The 18,782-nt window shown below is 39.1% G+C and overlaps 1 protein-coding gene across 1 annotated transcript; it reads left to right on the top strand.

Annotated features, from left to right (window-relative positions):
- Window positions 1-1,697: 1,697 nt before the first annotated feature.
- PXMP4 (peroxisomal membrane protein 4) lies at window positions 1,698-14,143 on the top strand. Its single transcript, XM_044661597.1, has 4 exons — window positions 1,698-1,830; window positions 11,956-12,018; window positions 12,277-12,475; window positions 13,115-14,143. Exons 1-4 carry the CDS (start codon window positions 1,718-1,720, stop codon window positions 13,376-13,378), a joined length of 639 nt encoding a protein of 212 aa, XP_044517532.1. The 5' UTR covers window positions 1,698-1,717; the 3' UTR covers window positions 13,379-14,143.
- The last annotated feature ends 4,639 nt before the right edge of the window (window positions 14,144-18,782 follow it).

Here is an 18,782-nt window from a genome sequence, read left to right on the forward strand (position 1 = left end):
CAAAGATATCAAAGCACACTATTACTATTTTAAGTGGGAGTTGGTTGATTTGATTAATGCATTCAATCAATACCTACTCTTACATATTAAATATTTTATTGGATTTCTGTGCCTCAACTATATCTTAGAAAACAATAACTCAAACCCAGAAAGTAGCTAGTGGTCTTAGAACTGTAAGGAATGATTACAATAGGTGAAATTGTCTTCCAGTTTTTTGCTATTCCAAATAAGACAAGTATGTCTATCTTTGTACTGTTAACCTTTCCTTACAGTATTGTTCTAAGAACATGATCACCAGGTCAGAGTAAAAACCGATTTCATAATTTAATCCTGCTTCCTAAAATTGATTTCCCATTCACTCACTTAGCAGTGTGATTGGTTTCATGTAACTGGTTTCATATAACCTCAACCAATAATACATTTTTATCCGTTTTAACTATCTTTGCCATTAAATCTGATTTAAGATGGCATGTGAGAGTTTTCTGGGGTTTTGTTTTTTGCATTTTTCTCTGACAGAAGGCCTGAAACAATGTTTTGGTGGTTATTGACAATTTGTATTTCTTTTTTGACAACTGCCTGTTCATATACTTTGACAACTTATTTGTAAAAGAATGGATCTTAAGAAGGCAACAGTAGGATTGATGAATCTAAAGTGATAGGACCTCAGTTAAAAAGCTGATTCTGCTACTTACTACCTGTGTGATTTGGGGGCAAAGCCTCTCTATGACTCAGTTTCCTCATCTGTAAAAAGAGGGGTTTAATATCATTGCCGTCCCTTCCAACTCTCTCTCTCTCTTTCTCTCTCTCTTTTTTTTTAAACCCTTACCTTCCGTCTTGGAGTCAATATTGTGTATTGGTTCCAAGGCAGAAGAGTGGCAAGGGTAGGCAATGGGGGTCAAGTGACTTGCCCAGGATCACACAGCTGGGAAGTGTCTGAGGTCAAATTTGAACCTAGGACCTCTCGTCTCCAGGCCTGACTCTCAATCCACTGAGCTACCCAACTGCCCCTTCCAACTCTCTTTTAAGATATTTCATTTTTTTTTTAAACCCTTGTACTTCGGTGTATTGTCTCATAGGTGGAAGATTGGTAAGGGTGGGCAATGGGGGTCAAGTGACTTGCCCAGGGTCACACAGCTGGGAAGTGGCTGAGGCCGGGTTTGAACCTAGGACCTCCTGTCTCTAGGCCTGACTCTCACTCCACTGAGCTACCCAGCTGCCCCCTAAGATATTTCATTTTACCAATTACAGATAATAACAATTTTTTACATACCTTTCAACTCTTACCCTCTTATGTTATATTAGTCTTTCAATTTTGTGTCCTGTTTCTACCATTTCTCTGCTAGATTCTCCCAAACCCAGCCCCAACTCCTCAGTCTGTTCCCTAAAGGACACCAAGCTCTGATTGGAGAAATCCTGGCACTTATTTCTTACGCTAAAGCCGGAGGGGGAAGTGCTCCTGCTATGATTGGTTATAGTTGTTATGCCTTAGTCCAATGAGACAATAATTCTAGGGAAATTCGCGGTTCCACTGCCCTTAGAGTAGATTCTTGATTATGATTGGTCAATTTCTCGTGAGTGACGGATCCATTCCCCCTATAATAAGATGTGTCATGCCCAGTCCCGGAAACCCGGTGTTGGATTATTCTAGCTGCTCTTCTTCGCGGTTGACTCTTTACTCACGTTGTTTCCGTGTCCATCCGGGCTCCACTCAGTGGCCATGGGTCTCCCGCCGCAGCTCGAGATCTTGCTCTACACCGTCAACACGCTGTTGCGCAAGCGGCGCTACCATGCGGCGTTGGCCGTGCTCAAGGGCTTCCGCAACGGAGCCGTGTGAGCCGGGGGGCCGGGGCTCTGGGGTCGCTGAGGGTCGGGAGATGGTCCTGGAGGACTGAGGCCTGGGGCAGGGGGAGCGGGGGCTTGTGTCTCTGAGTGCGGAGGAAGCGAGGTTCTGGGGCTACACCCAGGGTCAGGTCGCGGTCACGATCATAGTCACCTGCGGGGTCTGGAGGAAGCAGGGGAGCTGCCAGGCAAATCTAAATTGTTTTCGACCATCGAAGCGTGGCCCCAGGTTCTGAACCCAAAGCCACTAGTCATTCCGTCTCCTAGGGCCCTGGGCGTTTGTGAAATGGGCTGTGGTGCTGTCGTTCGCGTTACCCCTCGCTGTGAGGAACTTTGCACAACATCCTGGAGTTCTAGAGAAGTCACTTCCGATACCATCTAGTCCAGTTCATACCTGGATGAGAATGGAATCTTCTCTGACATGTATTCAACAAGTGATCATTCAGCCTTTTCCTTAAGATATCTAGTGAAAAAGAACCTACTACCTCCAGAAACAGCCCATTTAATTTTTGTATTCCTCTACTCCTTTTGGAGATCTGCCTCTCTGTAATCCCCCTCTCCCCCCAAAAAAATCCCCTCCCCCAGTTCTAGTCTCTAGAGCCAAAGATAACCCACTTAAGTCCCTTTCCTCATGACAGCACTTCATCTACCATGTTTCCTCAGACTTCTCCAAGCTAAATATCACCTATTCCCTCAGGTGATCTTAAGGTACTTTGCTATTCCAGAAAGTTATCTTTTTTTACAGGCTTTTTTTCTGCTTGTAATTCTTGAAAATCAGCAATCTTATGTAGATCATGAATTTAGAAGTGAATGGAAAACATGTCATTTATTCCAACCCTTTGATATCAGAGATTAGGAAACTGAGGAGGTAATAAGTGATACAAATTTTGACTAAATTAGGTGTTTTGGATACTTCATATTTTCTCTCAAACTACCTAACTTCAAAAGACCTCCCAAGTTGGGAGCTACGCTTCAAAGTGGGTAGAGTACCTGTCCTGGAGTCAGATGTACTTGGGCTTTTTTGTGTTTGTTTTTTTTCACCAAAAATGACAATTTAGAAAATTATATTCTAGGTAACAATAATGATGCTCTTCAACTTAGGGAAAATAACTCAAAAATAACAAAATGGAATTACAATTATAAATTTAAAAAATTGGCATTTGCTTAAAGGGAGCTCAGACCTGAGACACTTCCTAGCTGTGTGTCCCTGGGCAAGTCACTTAACCCTGATTGCCTAGCCTTTGCTGCTCTTCTGTCTTAGAATTGATACTAAAACAAAATTAAGGATTAAAAAAAAAAACACCCTGCTGTAATATGAGAAAAGGAATGATACTGTTAGTACAATAGTTAGCTGAGTAAATAATAGTCTTAGCATTGCATCTGAAACGCAGCCTTCAATCCAAAGCAGGAATCTTCTGGCTGAACGTTTTCAGTGACAGAAAACTCACTACTTTATGAGGCAGTGCAATCAATCTTTAATCCACTGCTCCGAGTTCTGCCCCCTGGAACTACAATGAAGTAATTTACTCTCCCTTCTAGTGGTATTCTTTCAGTTATTTCAAGGCAGTCATTATTAGGGAACTTCTCTAAATCTCCTTTTCACCCTAACTGTTCTTAATTCCTCAAACAGATACTCCATAAGACATAGCTTTAAATCTCTTATTTTCCTCATTATCTTCTTTTTAGTCACAAGCCAAGTTGTTGATGCCCTTCTTCAAATATGGTGCCCAGACTTCAACTAAATGGAGCCAAAAAAGGCCAGAGTATAATGAAGAGGGAAGAGAGGTCACAAATCCTCACCCTACCACATTGTGCTCTTGTGTAACATGTATTTATATTGCACAATGCAGCATGTTTCTGCCTGTGATTTGGGAAACCACCTCACAGAGCCTCCACAACCTGGAACAAGATCAATGAATTGAGTTTGGATGGGTGGGAGATGGTAAGAAAAGGTGAGAGGATTTGACAATGCAATTTGAGTGAGTTTCATATTATTCTTGGAAGTGTGCTATTTCATATTCTTGGAAGTTAGAAGCAGTTCATGTACTAAACTGTATGCAGGATGTGTTATTTTGTTATACAGGCTTGAAACTTGGAAAAAACATTGGGAGTTGTAGTTGAATGAAATTTCATTGTGAATCAAAAGTGTGATTAGTAAAAAAAGCCAGTTTGTTATTAGATGACATTAATAAAAGTATGGGATTCAGGGACAATGAAGTGGCTCAGTGGATAGAGAGTCAGAACTAGAAATGAGAGGTCCTAGGTTCAAATGTGACCCCACTTCCTAGCTATGTGATCCTGGGCAAGTCACTTAACCCCAGTTGCCTAGCTCTTTTTGCTTTTCTGCTTTAGAACATACCTTTTGATTCTAAGGTAGAAGGTAAGGGTTGTTTGTTTGTTTTTTTAAACATAGAGTTCCTAATCAGAGGAATGGTAGTCCCACTGTAGTCCACTGTCATCTGCCGTGCCACACTGCATGTGGAGCATTTTGTCTAATTCTGGAGGCTACAGTTTATATGAGGATTGTTTGAAGGAATTGTCTAGCAAGATATTTGGGTGCATGTCATACTTAATGATGAGGATGTGCCAACAAAACACTTAGTCTGGAAAAGATAAGACTTAGGAGTAGCCAGAGTGTTGTTTTCAAATATTGGAAAGGCTTACGTGATTCTTCTTGTTCTACTTGATTGCATAAGAAATCAATCGTGCAAGAGATTTTTTTTTTATTCCAGTGCAAGAGATTTCTTTCCCCCCCCTTTTTTTCACCATTTTAGTGCTTTTATTTATTTATAATATTTTTCCATGGTTCCATAATTCATGTTCTTTCCCTTCCCCTCCCTAAGCTGACAAGCAATTCCACTGGGTTATACATGTATCATTGTTCCTATTTCCATATTATTAATATTTGCATAGAATGATGAGTTAAAGTCAAAATCCCCAATCATATGCCCATTGAACCACGTGATGGATCCTGTTTTTCTTCTGTGTTTCTACTTCCACAGTTCTTTCTCTGATGTGGATAGTGTTCTTTCTCATAAGTCCCTCAGGATTGTCTTGGATCATTGCATTGCTGCTAGTAGAGAAGTCTGTTATGTTCAATTGTGCCACAGTGTATCTGTCTCTGTATACAATGTTCTCCTGGTTCTGATCCTTTCACTTTGCATCCAGTTCACATGAAAATCCTCCAGTTCATCATTCTTTTCAGCACAATAATATTTCATCACCATCAGATACCACAATTTGTTCAACTATTCCCCAATTGATGGACACCCCCTCGTTTTCCAATTTTTTGCCACTTCAAAGAGCATAGCTATAAATATTTTTGTACACATATTTTTCCATCATGACTAGTACCTACCAGATGCTTAATGATTATTTGTTGAATTAGGGAGTAGGTTCACCATCTACAAGGTCTTCAATTTTCTTTCTGGACATCTCTAATTGTTAGACATCTCTTACACTGATTTGGAACTATGCCCAAAGAATTTTAAAAGACTGTCTGCCCTTTGATTTAGCAATACCACTGCATCTGGTAGGTACTAGTCATTTTGCTAGAGTTAAAAAGTTGGCCCACCACCACCACCAAAAAAAAGGAAATAGCCCTTTCCCCTAAGATTATATTTATTAGATGACAGCAACATGCAAAGAAGGAAGTAAAACATAATTTGCAGCAGGGGTTCTTAATTTTTTGTCTTACAGACCCCAAGGTGTGCTGGAGCTGAGTTCTGGCCCTGGAGAGCTGATTTGTTCAGTTTTCAACATGAGCATTAAAACCTTAGGAACTGGCAAATGCTACACAAATCAGGGCTTGAGTTATTGTTTTTGTTGATTGTTTTTTAAAAGTAATAGAGAAAAATATTAATGATGCAGCTTAAACTTAAAAGTGGGTCAATGCATTTTTAGAATACTTTGTTACACCTCAGCACACCCCTGCATGAACTCCTTTGACAGTCTGAAGCTTATGAACCCCTTCTCAGAATAATATTTTTAAATGCCTAAAGTATACAAGATAATAGAAATCAGTCATATTGAATTGTGATTATCAAATTAAAAAAACATAACAAGTTCACAGTCCCCAAGTTAAGAACCCACTGTTTGAGAAGTGTCGTGATAGTCAGATCTATGTTTTAAGGAATATTTGGTACTTGTGTGGAAAGATGGATTAGAAAAGGGAGAGACTAGAAATCAACCGAGAGGTTATTGTAGCATTTTAGGTGGCTCCAAGGCATGAGTGGTAAGGTCTAGGCAATTGAGGTTAAGTGACTTGCCCAGACACACAAAGCCAGGAAATATCTGAAGCCACATTTGAATCCAGGACTTCCTGTCCCCAGGTCTGGCTCTCTATCCACTGAGCCACCTAAGTGCCCCCTCCATTTGAGTTTGACCCCCTTTTTACATGCATATATTCCAATATCATTTAAATTTGAGTATTCAAACTAAGGGGGAATACAAGGGTTGGGTTTTTTAATTTTGTGGAAAGGATGGAAAGGATAAAAAGACTTTCAACAAATCTCAGATTGCCAGAAGCAACAGGAAGGGGACCATGAATGTTGATAAGAATAAATTTAAGGCTGAACTGATGATAGGTCTCCCTCAAGCAGTAAGCTATTTAAGGAACTCATTGTCCTAAGGGATGATAGGCAAAAGAAACTCATTATATTTCAAAAGACTGTAGCTGAATTCCTGAATGATAGATCTTTGGTAGATTGTTAATGAAAACTTAGATATTTAAGGGAACATCCCTAAACAGCTGAGATTGGGGACCGTAGGGTTCTCTTCCCTATTATCAAATTGCTCCTTGACCTTTAGGGCCACTTATCAGACCCTAGATTTAGGTAGCTCATAAGTCTAATCTAATGTGATCTGCTTCTATGGTTGGTTGCTACCTACAGTGTTTGCTTTCCTGTTTTGTAGTTGCTCTTCAAGTTCATCCAGATTCTTCTTGGTTGTCTTAGTTTTTCTACCCAGCAGTAAAGAGCTTCTTATGCTGTAATTGGAAACAAAATCTACCAAACCCAGCAGAAAGGAGAAGGAGGATGGAAAGAATGATGGGAGATTGTCTCATTATTAAGAATTCCTCATTTGAGATCAGAACAAAAACTGAAGATCCCTTCCCTCATATAGCCTCATATAGTATGGAAGAATAGAGAGGGGAGTGAAGTTGGAGAAGACTCTTTCAGGTTTATAGGTGAGCATTTCCCTAGATATTGCATATACTTAAAAAAAAACAAACCCCAAACACAAAAAGTGTTGGTTCCAAGGCAGAAAAGTGGTAAGGCCTAGGCAGTTGAGGTTAAGTGACTTGCCCAAGAGTGTCTCAGGCTAGATTTGAATCTAGGACCTCACCTACTTTAGGTTGGGTACTCTATCTATTGAGCTACCTAGCTTCCCCCTCTATATATTTTTATAAGCAAAAAATATGACTTATTTTTCTTTGTAACCCTCTCACTTCCTTTCACAGTCAATTCACATATTCATTGTTAATTGATTATGGACAAGTTCCTCAAACTGTCTAAGCCTCATTTTCTTCTTTATTTAAAAATTTTATATTAAGTATTTTCCAATTACACGTAAAACATTTTTTTGAACAATCATTTGGAAAAAAGTATCAGAGGCCAGATTTGAACCTAGGACCTCCCATCTCTAGACCTGACTCTCAATCCACTGAGCTACCCAGCTGCCCTTCTAATCATTTTTTAGAGCACAATAGTATTACATCACAATCATATACCACCACAACTTGCTCAGCCATTCTCCAATTGATGGACATTCCCCTCAGTTTCCAATTCTTTGCCACCACAAAAAGAGCTGCTATAAATATTTTTGTACGAATTTCCTTTTCTCTTCTTTGATTTCTCTGAGATACAGATCTAATAGCAGTATTGCTAGGTCTAAGGGTATGTATAGGATGCCATTTGATTATAATTCTAAGTTGTTCTCTTTTGGATTTGTCATTTTCCTTTTCTGTCATGTTGGCAATTAGATAGGTATCAAATGGTATTACAGAGTTTTATTTTGCATTTCTCTAATCTTTGGCATTTTGGAACAATTTTTTTTGTGCAATTATTGGTAGCTTTGATTTCTTCTGAAAACTGCCACTTCATATCTTTTGACCATTTATCAAGTAGGGAATTACTGGATCAAAGGGTATGCACAGTTTTATAGCCCTTTGGGCATAGTTCCAAATTGTCCTCCAGAGTGGCTGGATCAGTTCAGAACTCCACCAACATTAGTGTCCCAACTTTGCCACATCCCTTCCAACATTTATCACTTTCCTTTACCATCAGTCTGATAGGTGTGAGGTGGTAATTCAGAGTTGTTTTAGTTTGCATTTCTCTAATCAAGAGTGATTTAGAACTCATATGACTATTAATAGCTTTGATTTCTTCACCTGAAAGTTGCTTTTTCCTATCCTTTGGCTATTTGTCAATCAGGGAATGACTTAGTCTTATAAGTATAACTTAGTTCTCTATAAATTTTAGGAATTAGGCCTTTATCAGAGAGATTTGATATAAAAAAATTTCCCAGTTTGTTGTTTCCCTTCTAATCTTGGTTACATTGGTTTTGTTTGTATAAAAGCTTGTATATAATTTAACATAATCAAAATTATTGAATTTACATCTTAAAATGCTCTGTATCTCATTTGGCCATAGATATGCCAGATAAACTATTCTATGATTCCCTAATTTACTTATGGCATCACTCTCTAACTCCTAAATCATATAATCGTTTTTATTATATCTTTTAGCAAAACATAATTTCCTTGCTTATCTCTTAATTAGTTCTATTTGTGCATTTGCTTTATTTGAGATCATGGTTGCTACCCTTACTTTTTTTTTTTTTTTAAAACCTTAGCTGAAGCAGAATGGATTATACTTCAGTCCCTTATTTTTACTTGGAATATGTCTTTCTGTTTTAAATGTGTTTCTTGTAAACAACATATTGTTGAATTCTGGTTTCTAATCCACTCTGTTCATCCCATTCACATTCACAATTATGATTACTAACTGTGCATTTCCCTCCATTCTTTTTTCTTCTTTTATCCTTTTCTCTCTTTTCTCTTTTTCCTCCCCTCAAGTCTGTTTTGCTTCTGACCACAGCCTTCTTTTCTCTGCCCTCTCTTTTATTACTCTGACCTTTTTCTTTTATCCCCTTTCCCTTCTACTTCTCTGTTGAATAAAATAAATTTTTATTACTAATTGAGTATATATATATTTTTCCCTTTTTGAACCAATTTAGATATGAGTGAGATTCAAGCATTGCCCCTCCCCCATTTCCTCCTCCACTGTAAAAACTCTTTCTTGTGCACCTCTTTTATGTGAGATAATTTTCCCCATTCTTCCTTCCTTCCCCATTCTCATAGGGTATCCCTTTATCTCATCTATACATCTTTTTTTAAATATCATTCCAACATAATTAACTCACCCCTACATCCTTTTTCTTTTTTTATTAAAATTTTTTTTTAATTTAGACTATTTTCCATGGTTACATGATTCATGATCCCCCCATTCTTTCCTCCCTCCTCCTGAAGCTGACAAGCAGTTCCACTGTGTTATACATGTATCATTATTCAAAACCTATTTCCATGTTATTCATATATGCAGCAGAGTAATCTTTTAACATCCCTATATCCTCTTTCTATCTAGAATCCTTTCAACTGCCATAGGAATGATAAAAGATACATGTATTGACTTCCCATGTAGAAAATCAAAATAATTTATTGAGTCCCTTATAATTTCTCTTTCAGGTTTACCTTTTTATGCTTCTCTTGAATCTTATATTTGAAAGTCAGATTTTCTGTTCAACTCTGGTATTTCCATTATGAATGCTTGAAAGTCCTCTATGTAATGAAATATCTATTTTTCCCCTTGAAAGATTATATTCAGTTTTGTGAGGTAGATTATTCTTAGTTGTAATCCCAATCTTTTGCCTTCTGGAATGTCATATTCCAAGCCCTACATTTTTTTAATGTGGTAGCTGCTGAATGTGATCCTTATTATGGCTCTACAATATTTGAATTGTTTCTTTCTGACTTCTAGACGTATTTTCTCTTTGACTTGAAAGTTCTAGAATTTAGCTCTAATGTTCCTGGAGTTTTCATTTTAAGATCACTTTCAGAAAGTGATCAGTGGATTCTTTTCAAAATTTTAGCCTTTGATCCTAGGATATTGAGACAGTTTTCCCTGGTAAGTTATTGAAATATGATATTTTGATTCTTTCTTTGATCATAGCTCTCAGGTAATCCAATATTTTAAAAATTCTCTTTCTTCAATGATTTTCTAGGTTAGTTCTTTTTCTGATGAGAGTTCTCATTTTCTTCTTTTTTTTATTATTTTGACTTCATTGTATTGTTTTCTAGTATGTCATGGAGTCATTAGTGTCCACTTGCCAAATTCTAATTTTTAATAACTTATTTTCTTTAGTGAGCTTCTGTACCTCTTTCTCCATTTGGCCAATTCTTCGTTTTAAGGAGTTATTTTAATCAGTCACTTTTTGTACTTTTTCCATTTGACCAATTCTCTTTTTTAAGGTGTTATTTTCTGCAGTATTTTTTGGTGCCTCTTTTACCAAGCTATTAAGTGTCTTTTTATAATTTTCTTCCTTTGCTTTCCTTTCTTTCCTTAAATTTTCCTCTACTATTCTGATAAAAATAACTTTTTAGCTCTTCCAGGAATTGTTGTTGAGCTTGTGCTTGGGATTGCAGTTGATACTGCTTCTCAGGGCTCCTCTTCCCTTGGGACCAGAAATAGTAATGTTCTTTAGGGTCCCTGGTCCCTTGAGGCTAGAAGTAATATTGTTCCTTAGGGCTTCCACTCCCTCTTGACTGAATGTACTCCTCTTTGCCCTGACCTAGAAGTGGGTATAGGCAATGGAATTGCCAAATAACATCTGGTCCTGTGTCCTTTGCTACCACAGGGGTACCCTGTAAATCTCTTTCTGACCAATTTCCTGATTACCTTACTGACTCTGGCTTAAAAGCTCCTGAAGCTGATCCAGCTTCTTTCACCATCACTTAGTCCTACCACTAGTGTTTCATCCATGTGGTCTCCAGGCCAATCCCTTTAAACCTGCTCTCCCCCCACCTCCCCCACTCCCCATGTCACAAATCTCTCTGATTTTTTGTCTTGTCTTACTCTGACCTTTTGCTGGTTCTGCCATTCTAGAATTTGATTTGAGATTTGAGGCATTCTATTAAAGTTGTTTGGAGGGGAATGTTGGGATAGCTCAGCTGAATGTTTCTCTACTCCACCCCCAAAAGTCTCAGCGAAGATGTTGTACCATGTTGTTATGGGGTGTAGAGCCCCCTCACGTAGTGGGTTACAATGGTGAACCCCTGGGTTCGGGAAGATACCTTTTGCAAGAATGCAAGACTCCAAACTTAGCTTAAAAGTAAAAATAGGAATTTATTAATTTGGAAAGTAATGTTGAGAATGGCCAGGAGAATAGCATGGTGGAACAGCTAGATGGGGAGCTGTTCCTTGGGGGGGACAGCATGGATGGAAAAGCTGTCTCCCCCAGTTATGGCATGAGTGGAACAACCCTAGGGGTTGCTCCCTGAATGCTTCAGTTCAGGGGTTTTTATACTTGTACAACAGTGAGTACATGACTCTAGGGTTGGTAACCACTCAGGCATTAGGTGTGGAGTTTTGGTGTGCCTGAAGACATGGGGGGTGGCCCTCATAGTTCAGAGGACAGATGGATGTCTGAGATACAACCCAATGATATCGAGGAGGTGTATCTCTCTGTCCATCTAAAGGACTATCCCAGGAGGATAATCCTCTCAGGGTCTTACAGGAGTTATCAGATGTTTTTGGGTTAGGAGTCACAAGAATGTAAGGAAACAAAGGAATTTCCCTGCTTATAGTTTGCTTGAAACACTTCTAATAGTTTTGGAGGTCCAATGCCCATGCCAGTGTGACCTCTAAGATCTCTTCTAGCTCTAATAGTCTATGTATTATAATCTATGAGCATGTGAATAAAGATATATTGATGGAGTTGATTAGTCTTGTTTGCCTGAGAGATGAAGGGCAGCTCCATCATTTGCTGTTGTTTAAAGACCTATCCAAAAAGCCTAATATCCTATGAAAATTGTTTCTTAATATTTTTCTTTCCCAGCTATGGAGCTAAAATCCGTGCACCCCATGCTCTGGTCATGACGTTTCTCTTCAGAAGTGGAAGGTATGAACTCTCTGGTTTTGTATTTCTGCATGACTTATCTCCAGCAGCATTCCTGAATCTTAAACATAGTGTGATCTTGTCCTTGGGAAAATACATTACTATATTTTGGAAACTAACCAACCCCCTCACCCTTGCATGCAAAGTTTCCATTGGGTTCCAAAGGAAAATATTCTCTTGTCTTCACATTTTGATTCTGATCATAGTCTTCCTAATTCTCTTTGTGTATGTGTGTGCATTTGTGTTGCTTTGTTTACCTAGCCTAAAGGAGAAGCTCAAGGCAATTTTTCAGGCCACATACACGCATTCCCGAAACCTGGCTTACTTTGTCTTTACCTATAAAAGCTTGTGTGCCTTGCAGTCCTGTGTCCAGGGACAGACCTTCCAGTTTCATTCCTTCCTGGCAGCCTGTATCGGTGGCTGGTTGATTTTTGGAGAAAATAATAACATCAACAGTCAGGTAAATGATCGACCCTTCCCACCCCACTCCTTCTTTTCCCAAGTAGTTATTTACTATAATCTGATCTCTCTCTTTCAGATTTGTTTTTTGACTTCTTGGTTATGGTTATTCAGGGTAGCATTTTTACATGGGAACCTTCTTCCATCTCCCCACCCCATAGGCAGCCCCATGTTTGTGCAGGTCATTCATTATCACATTGTGATTAATCATTAGCTCAAGCTGCCATCAAGGCCTAAAATTAGACTGATTATCCCATTTGGTTAAAGTTGCATGCACCTGCATTCCCCTCCTGCCTGCCTCTCTCAGCCTGGATGTTCTAATCACTCTTTATAACCTTTCTCAAGATAGGGTTTTCCTGGCTAACTCTGCTGTCAGAGAGAAGTGCATGATTAAGTGGTGCTGTTAAATGATGACTCATTCCCCAGGCCTGTGGCTCCTCCCTACCTTTGAAATTCTGTGATGGCATCACACCATGTGGTATTGTACTTCTCCCATCTGCTGGGCTTTTTTCCTTCTTGGTTCATGCCTATCGACAAGGAGCCTTGGGATGGAAGGGACAGTGAAGCACAGTGGGCAGTTTGAGAGTGGACACATCCCAAAGTATCTTTCAGTTTCCTAATTAGGTTTTCCTTTTTGCAGATTAACATGTACCTACTGTCTCGAACCCTGTTTGGACTGGCCCGGCTAGCGGTTGAGAAAGGCTTCATCCCAGAGCCAAAACAGGATCCCTTTCCTTTGTTTTCTGCTGTCATCTGGGGACTCATCCTCTGGCTTTTTCAGTACCACAGACATACCCTTCAGCCATCTCTGCAATCCTCCATGACATACCTCTATGACGACAGCAATGTATGGCATGACATTTCTGATTTCCTAATTTATAATAAAAGCAGCCCTGGGAAGTAACCCACAGGCTTCAGGAAATGTGGACTGGTGGAATGCTCTGGCATGGACAGGGTAAAAGTAGACAACTTTTTTGTTCTATCATAAACCTAAAGAGTTTTCAGATCAGCCTTAACCATCCCTTGAATTAATTTCTTGGTAATTTTTTAGACAAACATTGTTTGAACTACAGTCATTTTTTTGTCAGCTTCTTTTTGTCAACAAAAATGTATAGAGACTATGCTAGAGATGATTTATTTCATTCTCTAAGCATCATTTCAGGTTTAATTTCATTGATAACAGGGGCCCTAACATATTTACAAAGTAAAGAACTGTTTTTTAAAATCAAACTACTTACTATGGAAAGAAATGGAGTTTATTTAGACCATCGATGGAATACAAATCTTTTTTTTTTATTTTTAAAAAACTACTAAGACAGGATGTAAGGGTTTCAAAAACCAAAACAAAACATAGTTCTGCTCAGAGGCACCTATGTACAGAGGACACACCTTTCCATTACTTCAAGTGATTTTACTGTGGAAACCCAGATTTTGAAGAAGTCTTAGAAGTCATCTAGTTCAGTCTCCCGTTGGAATCCCACAGACCTCCACTATGGTTCTTCAAACAAAAACTCCTTGAATTGTTTTTTCCTGCATTATAAGAAAATTTTTGTTGTTCAGTCATTCAGTTGTGTCCAACTCTTCATGACTCCATGGACTATAGCTATCCATGGGGTTTTCTTGTAAGGATACTGAAGAGGTTTGCCATATCCTTTTCCAGTGGAGCCAACAGATTCTTTTGTCAGGCAATCGGAGGTTGTGACTTGCCCAAGGTCACACAGCTAGGAAGTGTCTGAGGCAGGATTTGAACTCCAGTCTTCTTTGCTTCAGGCCCAGCAGTCTAACCACTGAGCCACAGCTGCCTCTTCAGAAGAAAGTAGTACCTTTAAATAACCCACTGGTTTCTTTAGGGGTGATTTTATGTTTCCTCTAACTCAAACTGCAAAAGGCCCACATGTTTGTTAATAATGATATTTTTTTTTAGAAACCAGTCAATGACAAATGAGTTAGATTTTCTTTCATTTGATCTTTTCTCTTCCCCCATGAAGTGTGTTTACAGGTGTGTGAGAATCAGGTTTTTCATTTGACTTTTTCCTTGAATTGCAAAGGGGAAAATCATCCTTTAGGGAACCATAAGGAGTTTAAACTTGGATTTTGAAATAAGTATCACTGTATAGAATCATTTTGGCAAACGTAGTTTGTGCTGCACAAAGAATAAAACAGATGTATATATAACTCAAAAGCAAATCAGATTGGGGCCATTTGTGCAGGTAAGAAGCTGATGGATACCTGCTATTATTTTGCCTGTTCCATGTTTGTAGCAAGGCAGACAGAATAAAGCATCAAAACATTAATGAAAAACTGAAGGGTGACATCAAGAAGAGAAAAGAATGAAGCACATATTCAGCCAAGCCTCACCTTCTACCAGTTTTCGATTGTGTGCCTGATTGCATTCAGGATTCTTGATTCTGATAGCATAGGTCAAGCAAAGTACTTGTCACCTTCTCTCCTGTTTTCTAGGCCAGCTTTCCTGGATTAGGCCTCTTCTCCAGGGATAATCTATGACTGAACTGAGTCCTATCAGGGCCTAAGTCCTTTATAACCTCAGACTAGTATGATTTTGAAGTGAATTTTCCTTTATTTCTGAGCTTTTCTGGGGAGTTTTCTTTGCATAAATAAATTAAACTTAAATTAATTAAATATCTTTGCCAGGCCCCCTTTGTTCCCTCTTTTTTCCCCTCTTCAGTTTCTGTTTCTTTGTGTTTCTCTGACTTTTGGGACCCTCAGAAGGTTCAGGGAAAGGTCCTTTACTAGACTTTGGTTTAGTTTCTAGCTCTGTTCCTAGTTTTCTGACCTTGAGAAGTTGCTTCATTTTTCTGAACTTCTCTTACCTTATTTGGCAAATGGGGTTAATATGTGCTGATTGAAGGAAATTGAGGGGACTTTGATCATGAGGATAGAATGGAAGCTCTGGTGCTCCCTGTAGTCAGCAGGAAAAGCCAGAATTTGAGAGAAGGGGTCAGGAGGCAGGTCTGGGCTGCCCCCTGGACTTCCCAGGCAAAGGAGAAAGGAGACAATTAGCTCTCTAGGAGTGATATGTCAGAGGGTGGAGAGAAAGTCTGATAAACTGAGGCAAGACTGGATTTTCGGTCTCTTTCCATGTTGGTGCTGACTGGGTGATCCACATAGCTGCTACAGAACAACAAGTTAAATGGAGAAGCTAGAAAAGTAACCTACCTCCTCTCTCATCTTCCTTCCCTTTTCCAGTCTATCAATAAATCATTATAAAATCATAAAATTTGTGGTCAGCCTCACAATTTTAATCTTAACAATTCCCAAGGCTAGTGTAGAGATCACTTCAGATAATGTTTGTGAAAATATTTTTATTAGTTGTAATGTCATTTTAATGTAGAGAGTCATTATTTTTAGTTATTGTATTTGCGGAGATCTGTGGTTTATCAGTGGAAAAGTTAAGTGGTCCCATAGCCAATTTTTGTGAGAGGCAGGTTTTCCTGATTCCAAGGCTAGCCTTCTACCATGCCATGCTATCTCCTATCATGATTTTAATGGTGCTAGTAGAGGGAATCATTACTATTAGCCATCAAATTTACAAATAAAAATATAAAACTGACTTTGTGCCAAAAACTGTGCTATTTATTTTTACTGTCCCTCTAATCAGACGATGGTTGTGTAATTGACCCGTGGGTACTTAAAAAGAAAAATCAGTCATGGTTGATGCCTTTTCAGATGAAAGAAAAGTCTATTTGGGGCCTTTCCAATGGGAATCTCTTCATTTTGAGATGGGTTTGAAATAATGACTCCCTGTTAGGCAAGTATTCCCAAATGGGCTTTGAGCGGCAAGCTTTTCTGCTATGGGTAAATGTTGTAATTTGGATGTTTTTTTCTCTGCAGATGTTTTGGGGTCTAAAAAGGACCATGATTTAGTGTCTCTTTCCTAGAATGTAAAATCACCCAGTAACTAATCCAGAAATCTCCATCAACTCAAGAGTTTTCAAAAGTGTTTTGTTCTCTTTGGCAAATTGTTTATTTTTTTTGTAAAAAAAAAAAAAAATTCCTTTTGACCTCTGATTCTTCAGCAGAAAAATGAGGTTGAACTTGAAAAATCTTTGAAGTCCTTTCCAACTTTAAAACTAAGTCTATGAACTTATTTTAATTCTTGTTTTATAGTAAATGATACTCTATTGCTTTCCAAAGAAGGCATATTGATTTAAATAAAGTCCTCACTGCAGTACACAAGTATCTAATCCAACTTCCCCATGTGGAATGGGATAAAATAGATTTTTTTAACATGATGACAAAGATGAATTTTTCTCAAGTCTGTTTGTAAATGCTATCTCCTATAGAATGGACTTTAACGCTATTAAAAAACATCTTCCATTGGCTTGTGTGGGAAAGCAGGAAGTTATAGTGTCTGAAGGCACATGTGATTTTTAAAATTAACAGCAGCAAAGTTAATGAGAATTAAAATTAGCTCTTTTCTTTTTTCTTTGGAAATCTATGCCTTTTCCATGTCTCCTAATGGTATCTCCCAGCCAGCAAAACAGGAAATCGGATTGGCTATGACAAAGAATTAGGAGAGACCTTAAAACACATACTCAGACATTTCAAACTCCTTTGAAAATTCCTCTATTTTGTGAAAGTTCTGTGGGTTACTTAAAGAGTCTCTACATAGAAAGTTTCTCTCTAGACCAAAAATGCAGAAGAGTTATTCATATTGGCAACAATAATAATGAGATCACATTTACATAGTGTGTTAAGATTTGCAAAATGCTTCCCATACATTACCTTGTTTACTTTTCATTTCTCTGTATGCCCATTAAGAATGCGTATTCTTAGGTGACCCTGTTTTTGAGAAATGAAAATGTTTTGATCAGGGTAGGAGCTGGAGGGGGCAGGTAGGGCATAGACCTTTGCTTTCATTTCCTTCTGCTAGGGGCTGCTATAAATCACCTGTCAATTCTGCCGCCCAGGTGGATTAAGAGGTGACCAATGTAGACTGAAAGTAGGACTGAGTTCTAAATGAAAAGGAGAGGGATGATCTGTGAGAGCCATTTTATGAGGCATCCTAATTTCAATGAAAAGAAAGGGTACTTTTAACAAAGCTTCTTAAAAAAAAAAAAAAGCAGTGTTCAAAATGCGTATTCATAGTGTAAGTTCAGAAAATATGATCCCATAGTCCTGTGGGACATTTGCAAACCATTTTGGCTCTTCTGAAGGGATTTCTTAGGGTTGGATTTAATAGAGGTGAAAGTGAAACCATCCCTGCTGACCAGTCTGTGAGTGGTATGGATCCTTAAGTCCCACCCCAAGGCGGCATGGCATAGATGGGAAGGAGGACTGGATTTGGAGTCAGAGGATTTGGTTCTAATTCTGGCCCTTGCTGATGATTTTGGTGACCTTGGGCAAGTTGCTTCCCCCAAGGACCTTAGTTTGTAAATCCCAAGGTTTGGGCTAAATAACTATAAGCTCTCTTCCAACTCTACCTCTAAACCTAGGCTCCCTCCTGGCACTTGTTGCTGGTGCTTACTGTGAGGGGAGGCCTTGCCACTGAGAGGCCTGGCCTGTGTCAGCAGGGCCTGCCTTGTTTCCTGACCCTCCCTTCTGCCCTTGCTCCAGGGAACAGGCTCTGGCCTTGTTTCTCCCTAGGAGCGTCTGCATGCACGCCTCCTATCCTTGTTTAACAGCCATTCTCCTTCTGAGCCGCAGATTCCCTCAGCAAACTCTGCCCATCAGGCTGGGGCCAGCCATTAGTCAGGCTCTTTAAAGGCTCCGAGTTTCCCAGCTGTCTGTGGGTAAATCATTGTTATGTGCTCCCAGGGGAGTCATGGGAACATGCTCTCATCCTTCCACCAGACCAGCTTCTGGGGCTAGTTTAGGGCACTCAGCAAATCCTACAGGCCCCAGAGAGGTCTGAACAATGGCTGTGTGTAATGAAGAAGTGGCCTAGAAATAATCTGCCTGTTAGAGCTCACTGCCCTATCTGTGGGGTTTTTTACATTTTCGTGTTCTGTTTGTCATTCATGTAGAGCTTATTTCTTCCTCCTTTGGGAACCACCCCCCCTCCCCTCTTCTCCCCCAACTCCCAATAATAAAATCGAATTGGGGAGACAATGTGGATTTGTTTTTCCCCACAAAATTATTATTTATTTGGATCCCCAAAGAAACTTTTTTTCTTTTCTGGGAAAAAAAAAATCAAGGTAAGCCCTTAAGTACATTGTTTATACAGTTCCTAGCTAGGCTGTTTTCCTCCTTGTTGCAACTTTTTTCCTGGTTTGGAAGGTTCCTTCTTAGTGCACAGAGGAGGGTTTCCTTCCTGTGCTTCAGGGAAGAAATCTAGTTGTTGGGTA

This window comes from Gracilinanus agilis, chromosome 2 (genome assembly GCF_016433145.1).
Source record: "Gracilinanus agilis isolate LMUSP501 chromosome 2, AgileGrace, whole genome shotgun sequence".
Lineage (NCBI taxonomy): Eukaryota > Metazoa > Chordata > Mammalia > Didelphimorphia > Didelphidae > Gracilinanus > Gracilinanus agilis.